Source organism: Buteo buteo, chromosome 6 (assembly GCF_964188355.1).
Source record: "Buteo buteo chromosome 6, bButBut1.hap1.1, whole genome shotgun sequence".
NCBI classification, from domain to species: Eukaryota; Metazoa; Chordata; class Aves; order Accipitriformes; family Accipitridae; genus Buteo; species Buteo buteo.
The window spans coordinates 27,919,390-27,946,328 of NC_134176.1; the positions used below are offsets into that span (position 1 = coordinate 27,919,390).

The 26,939-nt window shown below is 41.9% G+C and overlaps 2 protein-coding genes and 1 long non-coding RNA gene across 3 annotated transcripts in view; 2 read left to right on the forward strand and 1 right to left on the reverse strand.

Annotated features, from left to right (window-relative positions):
- The window catches only part of MIPOL1 (mirror-image polydactyly 1), a 195,328-nt gene extending 180,654 nt beyond the window's left edge, over positions 1 to 14,674 (reverse strand). The window contains exon 1 of the mRNA XM_075030253.1: positions 14,587 to 14,674. The gene's annotated coding sequence lies outside the window, so the exon portion shown is untranslated. The remainder of the gene's footprint in view (positions 1 to 14,586) is intronic.
- On the forward strand, positions 14,119 to 17,845 carry LOC142032099 (uncharacterized). Its single transcript, XR_012650736.1, has 3 exons — positions 14,119 to 14,216; positions 15,441 to 15,766; positions 17,389 to 17,845. It is a non-coding gene; the product is annotated as an uncharacterized LOC142032099 (long non-coding RNA).
- Positions 17,846 to 19,020: 1,175 nt separating this feature from the next.
- SLC25A21 (solute carrier family 25 member 21) overlaps positions 19,021 to 26,939 on the forward strand; it is a 265,037-nt gene continuing 257,118 nt past the window's right edge. Inside the window, exon 1 of the mRNA XM_075030254.1 lies at positions 19,021 to 19,221. Within this exon, the coding sequence (XP_074886355.1) occupies positions 19,155 to 19,221 (67 nt within the window). The 5' untranslated portion in view covers positions 19,021 to 19,154. The remainder of the gene's footprint in view (positions 19,222 to 26,939) is intronic.

Consider the following 26,939-nt stretch of genomic DNA (forward strand, 5'->3'; position numbering starts at 1 on the left):
CTGTTTTAAACAGGATCTCTGTAGGATGTACTGAAAGCAATTTTTTCCATTACCTTAAACATACTAAGACTTTTTCCAATGAATTCTGGCTAATCTATTAAGACAAAAGATCTTTGCAAACTCTTGCCATTTCAATAAAATAATGAAATAACCATTTGGCTTATTTACATAATTAATTCATGCTGACACTGTACTTCTGTGATTAATTTACATCCAGTCCACAAAAGCATACAACAAAAACGATTACTCTTACTTCCCAAATTAACTATAAAACTATAAGATACAAGCAATAAGTGATTAAAGCAGCTTGTCTAAGCTCTATTCATAGAGTTTCATACAGAGAAATATCAAATTGCTTATCAGCTATCAAAGCAATTAAATACATTCTTAATTGAGCCAGGAAAACATTCTAGCAGTATCTTTTTCATATTATCAGCAGATCCTATACAAAAATAGATACAGGTGTTCTTCAATAGCTTTTTAAAAATCAAGAAAAAACTGATCAACAAAAGTCCTACAGTGAAACAGTACTGCAACAGATAGCTAGGGAAAGATTAAAAACCACAAACTCTAGTTTTAATCTGGCCAAATCCTAGAAAACAGTTGAAAATCCTAGCACATTATTTTAAATACATACACAGACACACTTATATAAACAATGTAAAATAAGATAAAAACCTTTGGGAATATCCTTCCTCTATCAGACTGTAAATAGATCCTGTAGGAATTACTGACGTGCTTTACCATCTCCTTATCCTAGAGATAATGACTCAAATCTGTCCTACAAACAAAAAGTAAGGAAAAAGGGATTTTGTGACATCCACCTGGAATCTGTGCCTTAGACATAAGGAACAGGCAAAACTGGTCATTGGTGGATAAAGAGCAGTAACATCAGTTTTAACCACACTGCATTTACAAAGCTGAATAGGGAAGCCAGCACAATTCCCCAGCTTGTACAATCTGCTTTCAAAGGGGAATAAGAATCAAACCACCACCAAAGCCATTCAACTTTCAGAAAAGGCTACGTGTCACAGATGCACACCATTTAAGGTATTTTAGCTGTTAGGTGAATTTCCCTCTTGGTTGGTTGATTTATGTTCAACTAAAATTTCATACCACACATCTCTAAGAACAGAACAGTCCATACTGTTTAGCTCATAAATGTCAGTATTAGACCAATTTACCTTGCCAGTTTCCCTTACTGCTATACAAGAGTAGCACAATTAGTGATAATTAGCCCAGCAGGAAACCTGTTTCTAGGCATGGGCCAGATTGCAAGTATATACCACATGTATTTTACAGCCAGAACAGAGAATTAGCATTTTGAAAGATGGTTTGCATTAGAGCTAGTGAGCTTATGTGTCTCAACGAATGTTAAACACAGAATACTAACGCTTTGTCCAATCCTGCTGCTAAGATGCAAATATAAGCCATAAAAAGTTCAAGGACCTCAGTCAGAATAGTTTTGCATGTAAGACTGCAGTTGCCTAGGTGTCCCGCCTCCCCCCCATTTGCACTCAGAAACCACTCAGACCTCAGAAGACCAATAGACCTTTTTCAATCAGTTGCTGTGTTATAGCTGGTCAATACAGAAGATCACAAGCCTCTGCACAACCTGATGATTTGTTCCGTGTTTTGCAGGAGTTCTTTAAATGGATCAGTTCCCATAATCTCCTTCCCGACTCAATGTAACCTGTCAACAAAAAACCCTATAGCGGTGATGAAATCTCATGCTACAGTCAACTATCAATAGGTCTTTGAGGTACCCTATACTGTCAGGAGAAAAAATGTATGACTTCTGCTTATATCAGAGTCAGAAATTAATCTGCTTCAGTTACCACCTGAGATCTTTTGGATCAAGAGAAAAGAAACCAGAGCCTAGAAGCTCTGATTCTTCCCAAAGCTCTTCACAATTGCTAGCTCTACATTTCTATCATCTTCCTTGGGTCAAAACATCAGACCTCACTACAACCTCTGCTATTCAACATGTGTTGTACTTCCCTGCTAAATGCTTCAGGCACTACATAAAATCTATCAAAAGAATCAGGTGCTGATACATAAGGAATGTTGAACACACACAGAGGTGGTCTCCACTTTCTTCAGGGCAACTGCCAAATTCAACTGATGCATCAAGCACAGAAAAATATTTATCACTCATCTTTTCATGATGTTCTCCATGTACTGGCAGGTGCAAGACTTGGTGTTTCTGTGTTTTGTTTTTTTTAAAAACATTTTAAGGCCAAGTTTACGAAGACTTGTCTTTCCCCCCCCACACCTTTTAATGACCAGTAAACCCACCCTGTTGATTCTGCCATTCATTTCATGTTTCATACAAGATTATTAAGCTCCTCTTTTGCTTCTAAGGACAAACATTCATTGGAATGTAATTTTCTGGAGATTTGGTCTTTTCAGCTCTAACCTGTATTTCATTGAAAGCTTCACTGTCAAACTTTTCCTGAAAAAGCTCAACTCCTCTCCAAAGAATGGGTTCCTTTAACAAGATCATGAGCTAAAACTTTGTAACCATTCCCGGGGGGGGGGGGAAGCTTATTTTTATAAACACTTAAATATTTGTATTCTTCTACAGCTTCCTTTTTGTGCTAATATCACTGCCTCTGCTAGTAACTAAATAAAAATTCAAAGAACACAAAAACATGACCCTTCTAATGATGCCTCAAAATTAAATGGCATGATCATTCTCAAACAAACCAAAGAAGGCTTAAGATACATTGTTAATGCCAAATCTACATGCTGAAACTTTGTTGGTATGTGAAAAGTCACTGTCCTGACCAACTGCTGCATAGAAGTCAAATTTCTTCCAAATTATTAAAGAAAAGTTGGGAGGGGACAGAGCGGGCCCAAACTGGCCAAAGTGGTATTCCATACCATATAATGTCATGCTTAGCAACAGAAACTGGGGTAAAGCAAGAAGGGGGTGTGCGTTTTGTCTTCTGAAGCAGCTGTTGCGCAGAGACTGGCTGGGCATTGGTATGCTTGTGGGTGGGACATGGTGAGTGACTATTTGCATCTTTTTTGCATTTTTTTTTCTTTCTTCTTTTTCCTTTGCTTATTAAAATGTCTTTGTCTTGAATCATGAGTTTTCTGCCTTCTGCTTTCCCTATTCTCTCCCCCATCCTGCTGGGGGTGGTGGCGAGCGAGCAGCTGTGCGGGTCCTTAGCTGCTGGCCAGGGTCAACCCACCAGGCGACTGTTTTTCTTTTCTCCCTCCAACGCACAAGGATGTTCATAGTTGTGGTTTGTGTTTGGTTGTTTTTTAAATGCACTGAAACAGTAACAAGCTGGAATACTGTCTAGAGCTCCCTCTCCAAAGTGCAACAAATACTTGGGTTTGAATGACTGGAGCGCTGTACTAGAGTTTGCTATGTGCCATGTGAAAGAAAATCCCTAATTTTATTTTTGCAAACCATAAGCAAAAGTGACTACTAACCATTAAAATAAATAAAACAAACCAAATTATACCATTCCAGCAGAATGCTAACTCAGTAATTTATTTTCGACAAATGCTTTCACAATCTCACTTTTAACCCCATTCCCTAACATCTGAACACCGGTTTCACATGCATAATGAACAGCAGGCAGAAACACATTTCCAAAGATTATTCAGATTGCAACTTAGCTCAGTATTCATATAGTCATCAGACAAACCTGCAGGCTTTGAGAATGACTTCACTTTTCTTTTGGGATATAAGGTACTGTACAGGAGTGTTACTGCACAGAAATATTAGTCAGAGCAAGAACACCGGGGACCCACACCCCTCCCATTGTTTTGAAATGTAAACATTAAGTCATCTAGAATTTCAAATAAGAAATGCAGCGTACATGTTATAAAAATTGTGTACCTGTTACAATCACAGAATAATCCTAATCTGGCAGATATTTCAAGTATATGTTTATTGGCAGAAACGCAACAAAAACCCCCACAACAATAATAAAAACTTACTACCTCTTCTTATTTCTAAAACATTATCCTCCTTTCTCCCTTTAAAATTAAGAACATTTTCAAATAAAATTAGCACCTTGTTATTTAGGAACTGTTCTCACACTATCGTCAAAATTAGCGTATCTCTTCTACACACAAAACTGCATCAGGTAAATTTATTTCTAAAGAAAGTTGTTGCAACTTGCACATTCTTCATAGTTTTACAAGCAGCCCACGCAGATATCAGCAAACCAAGCCCACTGTATCAGTTAGTTGAACTGCATAACACAGCACTGGGCTGAGGGTGTGGACACACACCATGCAAAATGGGGCATATGCAAGATTAGCTACTGCTGATTTTGAATTTATGAACTGCACTATTCAACAAATTTAAACACTCAGAAATATAGTTTCAAAAGGATCAGCAGTTAGCATTAGTGAGAAACAAAAATACAAAACCAAATCCCCAAACTTACATTTGAAAAGCAAATTCTTCTGCCTTGTAAGTTTCTTAAGAGCTTCCTACAGGCCCTGTTTTTGATGCTCTCAACCAAGATTTGCCTAACAACAAGCAGTTGACTCGGAAATTAAGCGTAGAGGGGAAACGCGTGGCATACCAGACGAGCTGTCATACTTGCCAGTGCTCTAGAACAGATCAGGGTATTTCACCCAATCACCTGGCCCCCGCAAACCCGGCAAAACCGTCCCTAAGCATCTCAGCACACAGTCACTGCCTTGACTTTCACAGCTAATACTAGACATTTAATTTTAAAACCGTGTTCATTTATTACATACGAATAAAACATATTACAGATACATGCTCAAGAAGCCCCTCCTGCCTGGCTCTCCCGATAGAGAGGCTGCAAGTGCACCCAGCAGCCTTTTTAAAGCTGGCTGTTGGCACAGGGCTCCATCTACCGGTTTGGGATCCTGCACACCCAGGGGAAGAGCAGGTAGGAAAAAAAATTTAAATCTCAACAGCTATTTCACATCTCCATTTGCTAATAACATCAGGATATTCAGAAAACATTACTGTTTCAGCAGAAAACAGTCAACCAAATACATGCACTCACACATGCTAGGTAGAAACAGCTGTATGTATATGAATTTTTTTACTATCCTTTAATATCTGTAAAATGTATCTAAAAAACCGCTCTAAAGAACAAACATAACTATACACTCCCAATCCAGATGTAAAGCTTTATTGCTCCTTCTTAAAGCAAGGAAATAAGCAAACACAGATAACGCAAAAAAAATTACTGAAAATTAATTGTATAATATCTGCACAGTTTAAGGCATTAAAGGTGGTTGTCTTTTCCTTAAAAAAGGGGATTCCTCAAACATACAGAAGCAAAAAAGTTTCAGTAGGAGATTGCCATCAGTTTTCATTAAGGGTATTTCTGCACTGTAGCAACTGCAGCTCATGCAGCTATAGTATGTCTAACATTAAAGATTAATTTGGCAACTGCTGTCATATGCAGCATTTCTCAAACTGAGCCCTTGCCTTACTAACCCCACTCTGCCTTCAATTCACATTTGGTACTGAAAAAGAGCAGTATCTTTTCCTCCCCAGGACCCTCTGTGCCCATCAGCCAAGCCTGCTGAGCTCAGGCTGCAGAAGAGAAGCTGGAACAGAAAGCAGCAGCAGTGCTACCACTTCTGTGCAGCAGTTCAGGTAGTTACCTGAGCTTGTTTTGAACAAGCGTACTGTGGTGCCTGCAGAGCAACAGCTGAGAAATTAGATAGTGCCTGCCCAAGCAGCAATCACATCTAGAGGTGGCAAGGGCCAACAAATGGCTGACTAGGCACCCCAATTCTTTTCTCCAAGGCATGTCTAGCAAGATCAGCAGCTAACTTAAGACCTGGAGCAAGAAAAGAGTGCAGGAAAAGGACAGTGAGCTCCACAACTCCTCCCGATGTCTTTTCTTTAAACACCCTGCCCCACACTCAACGCCATGTTGAAGGCAGCTAAATGGGGCTCAGTACTGTCAGAGGCACAAGAGCAATGGGGTCAGGGTAAGGGAACCATGGAACTATCCACATCCCTCACAACTGTACCTATGCACAGGAAAATATGAGAATAATTCAGCCAGGAACACATGCAAACAGCCAACAGATGGTCACAGCAAGAAGGTAGGATGGAGCAAGGAGTAATAAAAGCCAGGCACTACGGAATATCCTACAAAGCAGGGAGAACTGGTGAACAAGGACACCAGGGAATTCACACAGTTCCTCCTGGGGCTCAGTTTCCCCAATTTAGCTTGTCACCCTAAAATGACAGTTAAGAGACTAATGGACAAAATCTCCTACAATGAACTTGCATAACACCACAGAATGAGAACAGAATGCTGCCTTTTTTCTTTTTTCTTTTATCTTGAAGGAAAAGCAAAATTTAAACCTTGAAGGTGGCTTTTCACTTGCTAAGTTCAAATTTTAATCAAAATGCATTTTACAAATACAACTGAGCAGAACTATGGGGTTACTGATGTCTCTTTAAGAAACAATGACATCAATGCAGGCTACACTTGAGAAGGATATAGGTGTGGAACTACATCCTTTTCCATCATACATAGTCAGATGCAAAGAGAAAAGTTTAACTTCAAGATTCCTGTGGTCTAATGAAAATAAATGCCATTACAAACAGATCCAAGATACAGACTTATTAAATACTGTTTGTTTGTCTTCAGATACAGATCATGGGAACTGAGATATTTAACTACTTCAAGACTAATTTTTATTCTACCTTAAACTGTTTACACTGTCAGCAAGCCCATGGTATCCTGACAACTAGCAGAGGAAAAAACAAAAAAGAAAAAAAAAGTGGAAAAAAGTCAACTAGCATCTGTGAAAACATATTTAAATTGGTATCTGAGTATTTGATTGTCCTACTTTGATTACACTGAGCAATTGAATGTCTATGATACTACCTTTATCACTCATCTAGTAATATTTGTGATAAAGAAATTCAAAATCAGAACACATTTTTGTAGCTCTACAAAAAGAGCTACAAAACATTCAACAATTCTTAAAATTGTGGTGGGTGTTTCACAGTGCCTCATTACAAGGAAGGTACCAAGAAGCAAATTGGTCATACAGTGCTTAAGTCAAACTTCAGACAAGGAAAACCACATGCTAATACTCTGCTGTAACAGAAAATGGAAAAAACTGCCTGTATCTGTGCACAAGTACAAGCACACTATAGAAAAACACGATGAAAAATCCTGCTCTGTTTCTCATGCTTGTATCTAAAAATTTGCATAACGAAGTTAACACATTCTCACCTACCGAGCACCTAATGTTGCAAAATTCTATAGAACCTGAAGTTTTATTTACTTGAATGTGACCAGAAGGACAACACATTGAGCAACAGAATCTTAAAGCAAGTCCAACTGTAAATCAAAGAAACTTGAAATTAAGAACTGTACTTGAGAAAGCCAAATTGTGCCTTTCTAAAAGTAATACTAATAACTTTGTTAAACTATTATACTGACACTAATAACTTTATTGTATCAATACTAATGATTTTATTATATGGTGGGTATAATTTAGGCAACTACAACCATCATAAATGACAATATCCAGACAGGACACTGCATTAGATATGCATTTTCTTCACATTTCACCACCTAATCTCTCTCAAACAGGACTAGCTGTTTTTAAATAAATATATAACTATGTGTCATACCATTAATAAGAGAAATTAATGCTTAAAAAAAGAACACACTTATTTTTGCATAACTTCTTTCAATAGCAGTGAAGTGGCCACTGGAATTTCTTAGAATAATTTTCTAATTATGCTCAGTTAGTATTCTCATTTCTCTAACTATGCTTAGCTACAAGCTGAGCTACCATTTTTCTTGGCAACTAGGCTTATCTTTTTGGCAGTCAATTAAGCTTCTAAAATGAAGTTAAATCTATAATACATAGGGAAAAACCAACAAAAACATAGTACAAACTGATATTTTATTTCCTATCAAATTTAATACGTAAGCACTAAGAATGGTTCCAATTCCTCACCTGTTGATACACAGAATTAACAAAGAGAGGGGGTCAAATATATATGTTTGGAAATAGTGTAGTGAAAGAAAGCTAAAGCAGAGCTGATTACTCCCAAAGGAAAAGAAGCCAAGGACATCTAAAAAAAAGAAACAATGTTCACAATACAAATATCTATACATATTTAACTTTGTGCATTAAAAACTGAAAAAACACACAGTAATATTTTTAATTGTGTAAACACTCTGCAAAAAAAGAAATAATACTTTTCATTTCCATATATGACAACTGCCATGCCTCAGAAAGCCCTATTCCCTTTCCACAAGCCAATCTAAACTTAGTACCATTCATTTGTTAAACTGGCAACTAACGACAATTTCTAGTTCTGTTCCCACCAACCGTAATACGTATGCACACAATAGCATGAAGCAATTCTTCAGCCTAAATAGTCTCTTTACAAGTGGACATTTTTATTTATAAGCTAAAGTACAAGTCAACATAAATTACTAGGTTTGCACATTTTAAAAACACCATTAAAAATTCAATCTGTCTGCTTCAAGTACAGCAATCTTTGATCCCATGTCAAAATTCTCTCACAGTGGAGCACCATACAGCATTTTCAGAACAGTTTCAATTCAGACACAACCCTGCTCTCATTCCACAAATCCTGATGGGAACCGCCACCCTCTCCCTCCAAAGAGCTAATCAATAACCAAGTATTTTAATCCTTCTTTGTCCTAATACTACATTACTGAAGCAGATTAGATTTTTCTAATTTATTTCACACTTAACATTTAAATTAGTGCATAGCTAGCTGGAATATTACTATTTAAATGAACGTATAACTTAAAGATCAAATTCCGTCTTCAACATATTTACATAAAAGGACAGAAAGGATAACATTTGTCTACCAGCATGTTATGTGGATCTCCTTAACTCAATTTACTATGGATTTCATGGTGCAAAAATTAATGCCCTCCAGGAACTGAACTCATTACCAATTATTTCTTCCAAACCCGCAGTGTAATCCCACGCTGCTGTGACCGATGGAAGTTTTGCCATTCACTTAAAGGGAAGTTGGATCTGTTCCTTGGTTTGCTACTCTAGCAAGTGATACTGAGCAAAATGACAGAATAGATTCCTGCTAATAAGGAAGACACTATGAACCAGTCTCATGTATTTTATTCCCTGCTAAAACTGAAAGCAACATATCGATGATAATTTTAACTACACATAAAGTCACCAACAGAATTATATGCCTTTTTCAACATGAATTTCCAGAATACTTTTCAGCAACAATAATGGCAAACAGCCTGTAGAGTCGCTCATGGACCCTACTCAGCCCTTCATCCCCTTCCCTACTCCAGAACCCACAGAAGTCATCTCGTGCACATGTATCACACCAAACTCACAGCACACATACAAATAGCCTCCTACTAGGCACCTGACCCAATAAACTCCTTTTATACGCCTGTGACAGAAAAGCACTGGTAAACAAAAAAAGAAAACAAGCTGTACATGTATTCTGGTGGCCAACAAAGTTGACCATAGGTGACAGGTGCCACAACTTTCGCTTTCAAAAAAAAAAAAAAAAAAGCTTTCAAAATAATTAACTGAATCACTGCATTTTAATTCCTCTGAAAAGCATGAAATAAATCTGACAACATCTTTGACAAGGCTCAGCCAAGTGTAATGGTGCACAATAAATACAACAAGCTGTTTTCACATGTAGTTAATGTTCAGTAACATACAGAAGAAATCCATAAACACATACTGCATTATGATAGCTATCCACTGGCATTCAATTTAAATGATTATGTCTCTATTACTTGTACTTGGGACAGATAAGCAGTGCCTGTTTCACACTTCATACAAAAAGGCTCAAGAAATGCCATTTATTTGACAGAATTGTAACTAACACACATGCACATTTAAAAAAATATATTATTTGATTCACTGATACTATGAAAACCAAAAATCAATCCCAGCAATACTTCATGTTGTGGTGGGTTGACCCTGGCTGGATGCCAGGTTCACACCAAAGCCACTCCATCACTTCCCTCCTCAACTGGACAGTGGAGAGAAAATAGAATGAAAGGCTCGTGGGTCAAGATAAGGACAGGGAGACATCACTCAACCAATTACCATCACAGGCAAAACAGACTCGAAATTAATTTAATTTATTACCAATCAAATCAGAGAAGGGTAATGAGAAATAAAACCAAATCTTAAGAACACCTTCCCCCTACCCCTCCCTTCTTCCCAGGCTTAACTTTACTCCTGGTTTTGTGTACCTCCTTCCCCCCAGCAGCACATGGGGATGGGGAATGGGGGTTGTGGTTAGTTCATCACATGTTGCCTCTGCTGCTCCTTCCTCCTCAGGGGCAGGACTCCTCACGCTCTTCCCCTCCTCCAGCGTGGGGTCTCTCCCACAGAAGACAGTCCTCCACAAACTTCTCCAACGTGAGTCTTTCCCATGAGCTGCAGTTCTTCACGAACTGCTCCGGCTTGGGTCCCTTCCACTGGGTGCAGTCCTTCAGGAGCACATTGCTCCAGCGTGGGTCCCCCATGGGGTCACAAGTCCTGCCAGCAAACCTGCTCCAGCGTGGGTTCCTCTCTCCATGGGGCCACAGGTCCTGCCAGGAGCCTGCTCTAGCATGGGCTTCCCATGGGGTCACAGCCTCCTTCAGGCATTCACCTGCTCCGCTACAGGGTCCTCCCCAGCCTGCAGGTGGATATCTGCTCCACCGTGGACCTCCATGGGCTGCAGGGGGACAGCCTGCCTCACCATGGTCTTCCCCACAGGCTGCAGGGGAATCTCTGCTCTGGCGCCTGGAGCACCTCCTCCCCCTCCTTCTTCACTGACCTTGGTGTCTGCAGGGCTGTTTCTCTCACATACTCTCACTCCTCTCTCCGGCTGCAATTCCCATGGGTTCCCCCCCGCTCCTTCTTAAATATGTTATCACAGAGGCGCTGCTACCATCACTGATGGGCCTAGCCTTGGCCACAGGCAGGTCCATCTTGGAGCCAGCTGGCATTGGCTCTATTGCACATAGGGAAGCTTCCAGCAACTTCTCACAGAAGTCACCCAGTAGCCCCCCTGCTACCAAAACCATGCCACGCAATTTTACACATGTAAAATATTTTCAAAATTCTAATACATAATGTTCTTTTATATAGCAAAGGCCACCACTTTGCAGAAACTGCCAGTTTGCATTTTAACCTGTCCTTAACAGACTCAAGTCCAAATCAAGAATTACTGTAGAAAACAGAAGCCTGCTGTTATGGTTTCTGTACCATGGCTCATGAGGCTAGCAGGGAGCACACCAACCATACTATCACTTAAAAAACTGGTGCCTCGAAGCAGCAGAGATTCACCTTAACAAATGAGCATACATACTGGTTCATTCCATAGCTGTATCTGTTCTGCAAATAAGTGTTCAAAACTGTTTCTGCTACCCATTCAAAATCATTTTCTTTTAAAAGGAAAAGGCAAAAGCCAGCAATCGTACTTTCAGGAATATCTGCCAGTTGCAACATTACCCTGTAGATAAATCCATTAATAGACTGCAGTCCAGAAGGGTTGGTTGGTTGTTTTAAAAGTAAGTTTCAAAACATCTATTGCCCATATAGGATAACAGATGTAAAAGTGAAAAGAAGCCTCTGCATAGATTTGGGAGATCTGCACTAAAGCAAACATCAAGTCAGATCAGCAATTCATAGTTTAAAAACATTTCCCTATCTGCATGCTGCCATTAACATGCAGCACCTACTCTGCCATATGTTTAGCAGCCTAAAAAGTTTAAGAGGAGGTAGCAAAAAGATTTGTTAGGATATCTCTCAAGTTCACATTACTATTTTACACAAAACTGACCATAGGCAGGATTCTCTCCCCCTTCACCCTCAGCTCACATGTACCTTCCTGCTTTCAATTCTAGTGAGTAATTTAATGATTCTTTGTGGAAAGAATTACAAACCCCATATTTTCTCCCCTCCCCTAACCCCTTCAAGCAAGCCCTGAAAACCTCCTTACATTTTTACTAATCTAGGCACCCTCAAAAACTAAACACCCCACAAATTGCAAAAAGCTACACCTGGGCCACAGGGCATCAGCACTGTATTCCTATTTCTGCCAGTAATACAAAGCGTTGGGTTTGTCTCGCTGCAAGAGAAACAGTAAGCCTGACAATTGGTTTTGTTTCTTACTGGTCAAGAAAAGAGGATAACATTAGTGCATTTCTAATTTAGCATCATCTGGAATGACTTCTAACATGCAGGGAGATAGAATAACAGAATGCAAAGAACAAAAGCAACATTTCCTTCTCCAAAAGGGACAAACTAATAATTAAAAGGGAAATGAAGTGAATCCAGAACAAAACAAAACAAAGGCAATAAGTCTAATCAGCTATCACATGAGAACTGGGGAACAGATTTTTAAAATTTCATTTGCTACCCACTACTATCAGACAGAATAGCATAGTAGTTCCCATTACAAACCATAGTGGGAATCAGGCCCTAAAGAACTTGTAGTTTCACTATATGAAAACTTGTAATAACTACAAAAAGGATATATACAGATGCCAACAATAAGTAATCATTTACTAAATCTAAGAGAGTATATAATCTTCCTGACCACAAATCTACTGGTTTGGTTTGAGCCTTATCAGTCTAGGTATCTAGAAGAAAACTAGACAAAACATCTAACACTAGTGAAGAAAGTGCCAGGAGGTAAAATGGATATTCTGCTACCATACATCCTCTCCACAGGCAGATATACCAAGTCCTAGGAGGGCTATATCTCCCCAATAATGCTGTCACTCCCAGTGATCAGATGCAGCAGTGACTGCATAGCTTCAAAACTCCACCTCCTTCCCTCAAAACTTGCAGGAGCAGTTGTTCTTACTTTCTCAAATCCTGTACATAATTTTACCTCCCAGCCCTCCCTTCACTTTCCATACTGCAACCAGAACTGCAGTAACTTCTCCTTAGCTGGACGGGCACGACAAGTTTATCACTTTCAAGAGCCTGAAATCAGTGCTGATCTCTGTACTGGTGATGGGCAGAAGAGCTCTTAGCTGTCACGCTGGTGACGCTCACTGGTGTATACAGCTCAGTCTCACAAATCCCATACAGCTGAAGGACCTTGTCATAAATGACTACATTTTGCATACTTAAAAGCAAAATAGAACAAAACCAGAACTACTACATAACACAGCATGTTTACTTTAACTGTTATGACTTAGTTTTAACTCTTGTTAAACTGCACAAGACGTTTAAGTTAGTGCCATGATATATTTAAATAAGCAAATAATCCAAAACAGGTGGTTTCAGGCTGAACCAAAGTTGTATATTCCCAGAGCAAAACTGGCCAAGAACAGATGCTCAAGGACAGGTGCAAGAACAAGGCAAGCACATCACTGCATTTCCCTAGGACCCACAGGTCCCACAACCTCCAGAATTTGCAGCTCTGAGATCCGCTGAGCCAGAAGCGCATTGCTGTGGTTAACTGATTTTTCTTACACAACTAAAGCACTGCAATTTAAGACAGTTCTAACAGCAGTTAGAAGGCCCTCACTGAAATATTAAAAAAGAAACTATGCCGCTGCAGGGAGCTATGAATTCCCAAACTCCGGGTGAGCAAACTCCTACAGCACCCAACTCCGACCGACCAGCTCAACCCCCTGAAGTTGCACCCAGCTGTAGCTGTTCCACAGGCAAACTTTGGAGGGTGTGCTGTCTCAGATAAATACACACACTGAATGTTCTTCCTCCAAACTGCTCACACTGAGAAACCATAGCCTTTTTCCTTAACCGAAATAGACCTTCACAAGACCATCAAGAAAGCAATTAGTGAAGAACTTAATTACATTAGGAGCTGAGGCATACAAGTCATTTGGACTTCCTAAGGAGCTTTTTTTAAAAGTCATTCTGTTCAAAAAAAAAGCACAGATTGCAAACTTTATTTTGCCAAGTTTTTGGTGTGGTTTTTTTTTTTCTGTTTTTAAAATGTATTACTACTGTTCCGAGTGCCCGACCCCGTTTGTTCTCACCTGACGCTAAAGATTCAGCACTGACCTCCTGAATTTGCTCGGGAGAGGTTTCACCTCAGATTCTCCAAGCCACCTTCCCAGCGCTGCCCTCCCTCCCGGGAGGCGGCAGCCTGTCCGTCCCGTCCCTTCCCTTCCCTTCCCTCCCCCTGAGCTGACAGCCTCTCCAACTCCGAGTCGGGCATCCCCGCACGGGAAACGTCCTTCCCCGCCTCTCCAGCTGCAGAGCGGGCGGTAGGTCGGGCGAGCCGGGGTCGCCCGGAGGCCACGGGGCGGGGGGGGTAACGGCAAGCCAGCCAAGGGGCTGCGCCGGGGGCGGCTGCCGCGGCGCACGCGGCCGGTGAGCGGAGCGAGGGCCCGGCCGGCGACGGAGCAGGCCGCCGGCGGCGGCGGGGGGGGAGGCGAGGAGGCCGGGCAGGGCCGCTTGCCCGCGGGGAGGCGCTGAGGGCCGAGCGGCCCCTACAAACGCCGCCTCGGCGGGACGCGACGCCGCTGCCCGAGCCCCGCCGCAGGAGACGGGGCAAATTCAAACCCGAGCGCCGCGGGGCAGCCGCGGCCTCGCCGGGCCGCAGCCGCCGAGGGAAGCGCCCCGCCAGCCCGTTACCTGCGCGCTCCTCCCCCGCTGCCGGCCCCGCGCCGCCGCCTCCACAACAAAGCCCGCGAGCGGGCGGACCCTGTGGCCGGGGCGGGAGGAGAGGCGGGCGGGCGGGCGGCCGAACGAGCGAGCGCGCTCGCGCGCGCCGCCCTCGGGAGCGCGCAGCGGCGGAGCCGCGGCCCGGAGGCGGGGCGAGGCGGCGCGGCCGCTGGCCTCGGGGCGCGGAGATGGCGCCGCCCGGCGGGCGGGAGAGGCGGCGCAAGGCGAACCGCGGCGGGGGCGAGCTTGAGGGGCTGCTTTGCGGGCGTCCCTGGCACGGGTCGTGGGAGCGGGCGTCTCCCCTGCCCGCCTTTCCCCCGCACAGGGAAAAGTTGATTCCCCCTGGCGGGGGGGGGTTAGCACTGGAGCGCTGCCCAGGCTGGCTGGGAACGGCATTCCCTGCTAAGGGATGGGGTCATCACAAATGGGGAGACAACCCCTGCCGGGGTTACGAAGGAGGAGAAGGTAGCGGCGCACAAGTACTCGTCTGGGAAGAGGCCATAGGGAAATGGTGGGATTAAGCCTAGGAGTGCCTTAGGAAACCTGCACCATGGGAGGGTTGCCCTTTGCGGCGGAGTAGGGAGGGGTGGATGGAGAAAAAGGGAGATGGGCCATATGTAAAAGAGACTTTCAGCCGGAGAATTTGTGTTGAGGTGAATAGATTTGGGGGTTGAACACTGTGAGGCAAACTTAGTAACAATAGCAGAGTTTATCTTTTTAAGGAGCAGGTGTTATGCTATTCTGTAAACATATCTCTACGTAAATTATGTGCACTCTGAACATTATTTTTCATTTTTTTCATGTAAACCTTCTTTTTGTTGCAGTGACACCTTCTGCAGAAAACAAATCTAACCAACCAGTTTCTACACCCTCTGATCAACTCCAAATTCTCTTTACTGTTGAACTGCTGCAGCAAGTCCACCTTAATACTAGATTTGCTAGTGGTATCAAAGGGGACATTGCGCAGGGAGACCTGCCTCTCTGGAACAAAAAAGTAGTGATGTTTCAGCATCTGCTTTTTGATGATACAGAACACTGGAGACTTGATGATCCTGCTATATTTATCGAGCAGCAGTCTCAAAGAGCCAAACCAAGGGAATTAAGGCAAATGTTAATGAAACATTGAAGTTGAGATTTTAATTACTTAAAGGTCAGCACATTCAAAGTTTATTAATTTAAGAGAGTTAATCTGTATTCCCACAGCAATCCCCATTCTGCTTTTACACAGATCAAAGAATTCAAGTTACTGTTTATTTGCCAATGCATGCAAATTATGTAACTGAATGTTATACGTGAATAGTATTCCTTTTTGCAATTAGGGTCTCAGCCTTTTAACACTTTATTAACGCTTCTACGTTCCCATACTTTTCAGTAGCAATAAACCTGTTGTTTTTCTCCAATCTTTGTTCTAAATTACCAAAGGCTACATTTCCTTTCCAACTTGGAACCTCTCTTCAGTTAGCAACATTTGTTGCTAAACTATCATAAAACACTCCGGGACACTCTGGAAACTAACATATCAGAACAGTATTAAAACTTCATGAAAATACTTTCCCAAAGATACTTTTATAAAATTTTGGTTTCCAAATACTACAGCACCTGCAATCTGTTCTCAAAACAGGAAAATGTGTTTGGAAAGGTTTGAGAAATGACTCCCAGAAAAGCCTCCGAGGGGGATGAAAACACTGTAGTTTTAGAACCTTGTGCACAAACCCCACTTGTAGGCTCTTGGATCCTTCCTTCTCAAAATGCTCCTCATGTAAAACATAAAGAAACAAGATTCTTTCCCAGTGAATGAGGTGGACAGTTAAATGAGATGAATCTTGTTTCTAATAGGTTTTCATTATTCAGGTTTATTTATTTCCAGATTCTTTCCCTCAGTCTAACAGTAACCTTTGTATTTCCATCCATCCAATCTGGAGAGATGTGATCTCAGAACTCTCTCTTTCACAATACTGTCTGAAACAAATTTTCTCCGACTGCACTGCTTTCCGCCTCTATGAAATAAGTAATGACATTTAAATCCCAATCTAAAATATATTTTGTCTTTTACTTAAATATATTTTTCTCATTTATTAATTAATCTCTTCAATATGCAAATTCCATCCACCAGAATGCTGGAACGCTATTTTTTCCTGTCTTATCAACTTTAGGTATTTCCATCTTCACTTTTATAGTAGTCAAGAGTGCCTTTCTTCACATTGGATTTTTTCCTCAACTTTTTTCCCTTCTCCTTGAGGAAAAGATGTGGTATTATTGTAACAAATGCAGATTTCTCTTGTATCTTAAAGGTACCTTTCCAGGACTGGAGGGCAAGGAAAACCAGCACATATTCTCTTCAACTCTGCTATGCTACATATATTTGAAGAGTCAGAGTCACGAAATCCTGATTTTAGCACAATGCCTCTGGTGTACCTAGGATTCACTGTGCCTAGGATTTTACCTTGAAGTCACTACCTCAAAGGCTTTAAATGAACATCTGGAAGCCCCTCTCTTACTAAACTAAAATGTATATAGACAGCAGACTGCAGTTAAATACCTATCAGACATGGAAAACAGAGCATACATACCACTGTTCAGACATAAGAAACAGATCTAACTTAATATGTTTCTTAAGGAATAGAGAAAGAACTAGGTACCAACATTTGCCTCTGGTAGCTGTGCTGCAGGAATACATAAATGCACCTAGTTACAAATTATCTATGCTTTGAGTTTAGCATAAGCTGATGCCCCTGTAAGGCAACAACAGTCTTGTCTTTTTTTTTTTTTCAGGGGAGAAAAGTTAAAAATTAAGGATGTAAAAAATACCTTTCTTTTCCTTCTCTTTTGAAGAGGTGCCAGCAAATTTAGCCTCCTAGTTCTATTTCAAGATGCTCAAGATCACACACAGAATTCAGAATGACTTTGAAGATAACGTGAAGGATTTCTGATTCAAAATGAATATCCTTGTTTGTGTTAACACTGTAGGACTATTAGCAAGGAAGAAAAAAAAATTAATCCCAAATTATCCATGTGACTGGTTAGTCTAGCACCTTATTCAAGAGCCATTTCCTTAAATCCACCTTCTTAACTCTAATAAATGTGCCCTTGAGATCAACAGTAGCTCTGTTTTCTCCCTCAACCAATGTAATTGAGCTTGTATGTACCCCTGACTGTTAGGAAAGAAGAAAGGTTGAGCTCAGAGTGGACGAGCCTTCCCTTGGGGTAAGAAAAATCAGCAGTACTGGAGGCTGTGGGTTAGGTGCAAAAGGAGGAAAGAGAGAACGGTGTGAGAAACCACAGTGCTATTCAGAGCTAGGGGAAACAGAAGAAGTGGAAACAAGTAAAAAATCTTTACAGCTAGATGATGGCAACCCAGGGGTTTGACTAGTAGAACAGGGTCAGGGATACAGCAGGGAAAATAAAAGACCACCTGCAATACTGCATCTGCTCCCAACTTCTGCAGGCTCCAAATCCATAGAAACATTTAGGTATTCAGTTGTTGATTAAGTGCTTAAGCTGTAGTTTATTAACCTGAGTGCCATTTTGAATCTGGCTAAGTCAAAAAGACTGTCTGTACTATTAAACAGAAAGGATCTATGCCCATTCTCTGGCCCTGAGAATAAATGTCCATGTGTGTTCTGCATCCATATGGCTGAACTCTCTTCCCCTTCAACGGTGCTGCTTCTGGCGATGAGCCCATGCTGTCCCCCACAATGTACCCTGGCATCTTCTGGAAAAGCACAGTTTGGCCGTGGCAAAAACAACATTGGGGACTGTCAGCAATGCCATTGACTGTGTCCCAGCACTCAAGCCCATGCCCTGGCACTGTTTCGTTTACTAAGACAGGCCAACAGGTCTGCATAACACATGCAATAGCCACTCTCCAAGTGACAAAACACCCGTGTCCTTTGAACACTGAAGAGCTGGAACCAAAGTCTAAAGGTTTTAAAAGAACAGAAAGACAGCTGGTGAGCCAAACGGCACCACTGAGCCTTCCTAGAAGTGGAGCACCAAGGGATCTGCGGGTGTTAGCTGGGTCCCAGTAGCTGTGAGGAGCAGGACTGCAAGTGTGTGCTGTATGGCACCAGCCCCGAAGCCAGGAGTAAATGGCGGAAGTCTGAAGAAGGTGACAGGCCTTTCCCTGTCAGCTCACTGACAGGCCGCCAAAGCCTTGCCTCCCCGCCCCAGCGAGAGCGATACCAGCGCCGGCCGCCCCAGCTCTGCCCGAGAGAGGCAGGCTGACGGTTTGCCAGCTGGAAGCGATCAGAGAGCCCCTTCTCCGCCGCGATCGCCAGCAGCTGCGAGCCCGGGTCCTGCCGGGGCCGCCCTCTGCCCGCCGGTTACTAAAGGCCGCTGCGCGGCCATATGCTTTCTGCCAGTGCGGGGGCCCGGCCCGCGTGCTCCCGCCCCGCCCGGCCTTGCCATCCGTCCCCATTCCCCCCCCCCGCAGATAACCGCGGCTCCCGGCTCTTCCCCACCCGCCCAGCGCGGAGTCGGCCCCGGCTCGGCAGCCGTTCTCCAAGCGCCGGCTGCCTCTTGCCGCGGCGCGGGCGAGGATGGCTCGCAAGTCTGGGGGCTTTCTGCAGGAGGCCTCTCACCAAGTCGTCGCCGGAGGCTCGGCGGGTAAGTGGGCGCGTTCCTCCTGGGCGGGGAGAGTCTGCCCGTCCCCCGCCGGTGCTCCGCCAAGCTGAGGGGAAGGTGGCCGCGCCGCCGCCCCCTCGCCGCTCTCCCCGGGCGCGGGAGCGGCGGCGGGGAACGGTCCGGCTCGGCGGCGGCTCCTCCCCCGCCCGGCGGCGCGAGCGGGCCCCTGAGGCGACCAGCGGCCCGGGGGTCCGGGGGGGCGGGAGCGGCGCGGCCGGGCCGCGGCGGTAACTTCTGTAACGGTGCTCGGTCCCCGGAGGGGGGGGGTGGGGGAGCGCTTCGCCGGGTCCGCGGTGTATCTGTGGTAAACACACCCTGCAGCCCCTCGGGTGATAAGGGCGGCAGGCGGGCCCCCTGCAACGGCAGCAGCCGTCGGTGCCCCCTCGCGAGCTTCCCTGGTGGGCGGCGGTTGGTCTTTCCTCGGGGGGGACTCGGTCATTCCTACAGATGCGCTCACTGCGAGCCCGCGTCGTCTGCCCGCGGCGCGTTGATGCGGGGCAGAAAAGGCTGTTCCCCTTCCCAGTGCGTTCCCTGTGGCACTCTCCGTCCTTGCCTTAGAAAGAAATGCAGGGCTACAGTGGAAATGTGTTTCCGTGGTTTTTTTCATAGTTTGGAATGTCGAGGTTACTAATTCATCACACTACTTGTACTGCAAACTATAAATGTCAAAACCGTATATGTCTGTTTAGCAATGAAAGCATTGCTAGTTAATTTCTTCAGTTTGTTTTCCCTATGTTGGAATAAATATGAAATAAACTTAAGTCAGTCTGCAGTGTTGGGAATATTTACACACTATGCTGCTCCTTCAGTGTATAAATGTAAATCCTGTTAGCATTTCAACTACATAGTGTAGTTTTAAGTGTTCTTTAGTGTTTCTTTTGCGGTCCAAATGCTGTATGTTATACTATGTTTTACTTGAAAGAGGAAAGCTACACAGTAATGTTGCTGTGTCTTATGTAATGCTTCAGTGTAATGCATGTGAGCACAACTCTCCTGTGGATGAGTCCTCTGTGGCCATGACACTGCATGTGAGCTGGTGTTCTGTTCCCTCTAATTCCCCTGCTGCCCCTAAATCCACTTTTATGCATTCCTGCCACCAACACACATTTGAGCGCTTCCTTTTCATGCTCGTGACTCTGCACATCCTTTGTGTTCAGCCTTCTGCTTTGACACGGAGAGATGTCACAGCAGAAGTGGAGGGAGGTCTGCTGCCCTGGCCCTTCCAGTGTATCCTATGACTGTGTTTATGTAGCTCTTCTGCAGCCTTGGAAATCCTAAAGCTTTTTTTAGGTTCTGCTTGGTACTACCCCCTTCTTCCCTTAGGAGAGAAAGGAAAGGTTTAATCTGCATGAGACTGCTGAAGGCCCTTCCTACCTGAAGGGATACTGAGGTGTTCTGCCACCAGATGCTTTGCAAGATGACAGATTTACCTGCCCATAGTAGTGGACCTGTGTCTTAGAGGTCTAACTCAGCATCTTCCCATCCTCTGGCAGTAGCCTGTTTTCTTTACAGGCTCTCTTTCTTCATAGAAGAACAGATAGCTTGACTAATGCACTGAAAAGAAAATTGTCATTTAGAAGGCAAAGTTTTACAGAAGGACTAGAATTGGAAAGTGTGTTTGAGGGTGGTGTAGGGAGAAGACAGCATGAAAACTATTTGCTGCTCTGGTAGGCATAAATGTTAAGGTGAGAGAAGTCTCAATTCAAGGGGACAACTGAACTGCACCTAACACCTTTTTTTAAGGTATAATGTGGGAGGCCTGTTGAATCTGGTCCAGAGGCATATCGTTAAAAGATGGTTGCATCCTTTTGCTTAGTCTCCTGTCAGGCAGGCAGGTTCCTTAGCTCCATGACTAGCCTTAAATCTGTACAGAAATTTATACTAATTTGTTTTGAAATAAACCAGTAAGGACTGTTGTCTAGGTCTGAACAACACTAAAATTGTACCAGAGGGACTGGTGAAGGTATGGCTCAAAGTGGGAGCTCTAAGGTATTCAAGGGAAATGGCTCAAGCTTGAAAACTTTCTTGACAGATGCTTAAAACACAGTGGTTTTTTTCTTGGTCATTTATAGAGAAGATAGAAGAGGAAGGCTGTAGCTTTGAGGTCTTCAGTCTAAAGGTTGAATTTCTCAGGCAAGTGTGGATCTGACATGGAGATGGTAGAAGCAGGAAGGAAAAGATGGAGGGCATGAGTTGTTGAGAGTGTACTTGGTATTTCATCCTAGTGGGGGATTGGGTTACCTGACCTTAGTTTCCCAGTATCACTTTAGACACCCTGTATTGCTTTTGGCTGCCTCTGCGGAAGGACATGGGGCTCTTGTAGGTGCTTTGTTGTAGTTACTGGCCTCATGTGAATGTCACAGGCATCCTAGAGTGGCTTTGCTGCCTGTACCACATTTAGAAGAAAACTGGAAAAAAAAAAATCATTGCGGTGATCTAATGTTTAGATTTCTAAGAAGTTCTGATCACCTGAACTTGTACAGTTAAGCACAAGGCATGTATGAAGCCGTTGGTCAGAAAGATACTATAAGTTGGTGTCCTTGTCAAAAGAATGATAGGAAAGTAGTGAGGTAGTCAGGGAACTGCACAGCAGAACAGGTATAATTGAAGGGTCAGAAATACTGTCTGCATAAATAAAATGAGAGGCTATTTAGCATCTGCATGTCTGATGCAAAAGGATCTGATATGAAGTGATTCTGCTAGGTCGAGTGGAAAATGGTTAGAGGTAAGCCTAAGCTGTCAGAACAGGAAGAAAGGGATTTTTGAAGCTTTACAGAAGATGACAGGACTTGTTCATGGACTTAATGCAAGGGAAGAGGAAAGTAAGAAATCAAGCATGACCCCTAGCCCACAGGACTGGTAAAAGGGAAGATACTGGCATGCTGAAGGAAGGAGAAATGAAAGTATTTGTGTTGTAAAGGAAAAGATTTAAACATACCATTGGCTGTCTGAGGCATTTCAATGTTAATGGTAAACTTGAATGGCACTCTGCTGTAATTGAACTGTGAAACTCAAGCATTACAGCATCTCATGTGTACTTCATGTCTGCAGCAAGGGGTGCATCTGCTTGTGTGGCTTGTAATCTGACTTCATATTAAATTGAAAGCTTTGCTTCCTGAGGGTGAACTCAATTTTAAATATGAACGAAGTCTTATTCAGTCTTGGCTTATGTTCATTCTGCTGGCATTCAGTTTGCTCCCATCTTTCAGATTTCTGAATGGAGGTTAATGGCATAATTGAAAATACTTGCTTTTGTTTGCTTGCCTGGGTGTATGACAGTACTGAGGAACAGAACTGTGATTGAAATGTAATTGGGATGCTTTGTTAATAAGTTTGGTCCCTTCTTGTACAGACAACTGCAGGCATACTCCTTTAGTAGTTAATTGGTAAACTAAGGCATGTGTGGAATTTGTAGAAAAAATTAAACAGAAAATAAACTCATTAAACTGTAAGAATTGCTGTGAAAAGAACAACCTGGGAATCTCTAATTGATTTCCTTAGGTTTATAGCAATTTTTCAAAAGTCTATTTGAGAAGTCCAGTTAATGCAGGGTTCAAGTCACAGGCAGAATTGTTTCTCTAATTCACAAGGATCAAAAAAATCCTTGTTTTGTCTGCCTGTATGGAAAAGGCAAAAGTTAAAGTAATAGTGTTGCATATAAAGTTGATGGAGATTTCTTTCTGCACAGAGAGGAATCGAATACTGCAAAGTATGTTGTGTGATACCCAGCTTGATTTCCCAATACATCCTTGTAACAGTCTTGAGTCAGTTTGATGAAGTGCAAATGTCATCATAAACAATTGCACAGATGACCCTTGGCTGAGTGAAGGGAAGCAGCTGAATATAGTTACCCTGAAGGTTTTAGGATGCTGCTACTTGGTATAGGTGTGTTCTTGTTTTGTTAATAAAAAAGGCTCAGATGAAGACCATTAGCTAAAACCACAGATAAGAAATATAATTTAATTTATATTTAGTTTGTATGTTCACCTCTTTCTTCCATACACTTGCAAATAACATACATTTTTAATTTTGAAGTTTAAATTTTGAAGAATTTAATAGGTCTAGTAGGTGATAAATACAAAGATGACATGTTTTTCAGATCTGTAATATTAAGTTAATCTTTAAGTACTTTTTTGCTGTAATTCAGTGTGTTTCTTTTCCTAGTTCCATTTAATAAATCAACATGAACTATTGGCTCTCTTACTGCAAAATGAATATGGGAAAGTCAGAATAAAATGAGCACTTAAAAACAATTGCTTTGTAAGAACAACCAGAGCTGGTCTTTTTTCCCCCTGTTCTTATTTTCATGAAACAGCAGGGTTTCTGCCTTTCTGGACCTCTTGGCATCAATTTTTAGGGGGAAGAGTTAGGTTTGCAGCTGTATTGATATCTCATAGGATTTGGGAGTCTAATTCTGTTAAGCTCCTTTGAAAGTCCAAATCTTTTCTTTTGAGAGGTGTTTTATTTCAGGAGTAGACGAAGCTGATTATCCTGGCTAGCAGCAACTCCTTTGAACAAGATCTATAAGCAGGAAAGCCAATAGTCAAGAGTAAGACTGTTGGATGCAAATGCAGTATTAAAAACAGTGTTTGGTCTTCCTATCACTAGAGGCATTAGGCAGACAAACATCATCACAAGGTATGCTAGCCAGCATACTCTGTGAAACACCTCAGATTATTTGGTCCCTACAAATGGGAGAGGGAGTGTGATAGATGTACAGGAAGCACTTTTAACAGCAGGAAAATTGATTAATTCTCCCCTTTTATTCCCCCAGGTGTTTAACTAATTGGTTTTGATTATTTTGCTGACATTTTACTGGGAATTAAAGATAGAATGAGTGTTCTATGTTTTCTTAACTGCTTTTTTTTCTTGCTTTTAAGCCATGCAATTGGCATTCACATGTTACTAAAATAATCACTTAATGCTCAGAGGTAATTTCAACTAGCTAGGTACTTGGCTAAACCTCATAACTATATTGACTTCAAACCATAATATTTTAAAGTTCTTAAACCTTCTTCTTTCTGAAGTCTGTTAAGGCTGAAATATTATCAGAGACCACAGTATGTGCTAATTGTCTTTCACTGCCTGTATTTGGCATTTCAGATGTTAACAAAGACTGCTTATATTAAAAAGGTAAGGGTGGGAAGCAGTCAAATAGTGTTAGTTTCAAGGAAACATCCTACAAGTCAAAGTACTCCAAGGGTATGTACTTGCTCTTACCAGTGAAGCCAATTTTCTCTGCTAGGCTGAGAAATTGATAGTGTGCTACCTGGTGTTGGACTTAAAGCTTTGGAGGGGAGTGCTTGGTTGGCAATATGGTGAGGAGAACTTTGGGTGAAGAGAAGACCAGAAGAAGGTTAAGTGTGTGTAAACTGACTTACCAGGTATCCTGAACCTCCTCAAGTATGCTCCTGGGAATTTGAAGGACATAAGGAACAGTCAGCAAGTTAAGACTTGAAAAGACCTCTATCTGTTGCTGCTCAGACAACTATCCCTCCATGCTGTATTTTAAAATGTGCTGAAAAGTAAATGCGAAATACCTTTGCAAGCTCTGTGCAACCCCTATTGCTTTCATCATTATACAGTGCAGAGAGGGAATACGGTGTTCAGGACAATTTGTGACTTCAGTGAGTCCCTGGGAATAAGGAACAGCCACCAGGGAAGCTCACAGAAACTCATGCTAGTTTTGAAGTTAGTATGGTTTTGAAGTTAGTATGGTTGAATTGCTGGCTTTAGTCTCCTGGGCACTTAAACAGGTAAAGTAATAATCTTCATCCCATGAGAATGTACCTCCATGCTGCAGACCACTGCAGTGTCCAGTTAGCTGAGGGTATGCAGAATGCTATGTCATGAACAAGTTGCAGTTACCTTGTGAACATTCCCTTTTAAGAGTATCTTCCCACCTTACTACAGCATTTCAAACTTTAATTCTGCAAGTAACATTTTTTCAGTCTCTGAGCTTCCCCTTTTCTACCAGCTGATAATACTAAAAATTCACCCCTGAATCTGAAGGATGGATTGGACTGTTTGCTTCATATACATCTTCCTTAATTAAAAGTGGTATGGGGTTGCCTCAGAAAACCTTGTTTAATTTTAGTGGAAACTAATGAAATCCTCGTGGGCTTTCATATACTGTGCTGAATATGTGAAGCTAGCAGCTAGCAAAATTCCTATAAATTTTAAGATTGCTAAGTAATTTGAAGAAACAATATTGCTGCAATATAATTTTAGTTTAAATGGAACAACTTAAAACCTCAATGTAGTGTTTAGGGTGAACTGATGTTGTTCAATTAGGTCATTGCAGTATACCAACAAGCTATGAACATCCATTTGGAGCTCTTAAATGTGTTTCAAGCTATGTGTTTTTTAAAATTAATAGCCTTTATATGGGGGTGAAGAACTAATTCTAACATGTTTATATAACAGTGACAAAACCTAACAAACTAAGACTTTTCATAACTTTTAACATGTCATGACACCTCTTGTATGCTTAGTACTTTCTGTAGCAACTGGGACCTTGAAAAGAATTGTTTGGCCTGTGGACTCAGAAATTGCTCACAACAAACTGCTTGTTGAACCTGGGGTTTAATTCAAACTAAGCTAGTCTTGCCTTGCTCTGATAATCACTGTTGGTTTGAGCATCCTGCAGCAAATTCATTGGTCCCATTCTGTCTTTTTTCCCAGAGAAACACTGGGGAAAGCAAGTAGTTGGCTGAGCTTTTAGTCTGGCTTGTTAGCCAATAGGGACAAAATTTCTTATGGACAGAATCCTCTATGGGTGTGCGATAAGACACTTATCCTTAAGATTTTGTATATATGGTAAGCCTGAAGGTTTTAAGAAAGGTTATACTTTTTCTATTGTTTTTAGTGTAACAAGTTTTTTTCCTCAAAACAAACAACTGAAAAAAACCCCTGACAAAACTACCAACCCCAAACCTAGAAAACTAAGGAGTAATGAAGTTATACACATTTGCTCTACTACCCACAAGATGGCAGCGTAATACTACAATAAGATGCTAAATATGGTATTTCCAGTGGGTGGAAGATGAATAAAAATGTATGTAGAAGTTGTTGCAGGTGAGAAGATTAGCGTATGTCATTTTGGATGATAATATTTGAAAGCAGAGGTTAACAATATAAAACAAATAATGATCAATAAATGCTGATTTCATATATGTACTGTAAAACCAATGGTGTTGAATTTGACTTTCCTTGAATTAACTGCAAAAACTATAAATGGTCATATATCACTGGTAAAGGTCAAAAGATGGTCCTAAGGCCAGGATACCACATATAAATCAGAAAACTTGGGATAAACTCCTGGCCCAGTGGAATCTATGTACAACTAGCTACTGATTTCCAGAGTGAGGAATTTGAGTCTTTATTATTTTAATTTTACCATAGATTTTATGTGATATTGCAGAAATCTCTTAAAACTCTCAATGCCCATCTATAAACAAAGTGAAGACTGCTGTGTTACATGCTGCTGTAATCCTCTGTTACCTTCTTTCAAGTATTGGCAGGAATGAGACCTACAGCAAAGCATAAAAGCTTAAAGATAGGTACTTTAGAACAAACACTAAATATTTTGTTGTCAGATTTCCAAGTTAAAGAATATTATAGAATAGTACATATTATACATGTAAAATCAAATAGGTAGTCAAAATAATACTGGAGCATGCCTGTTGTAAAGTTTATAG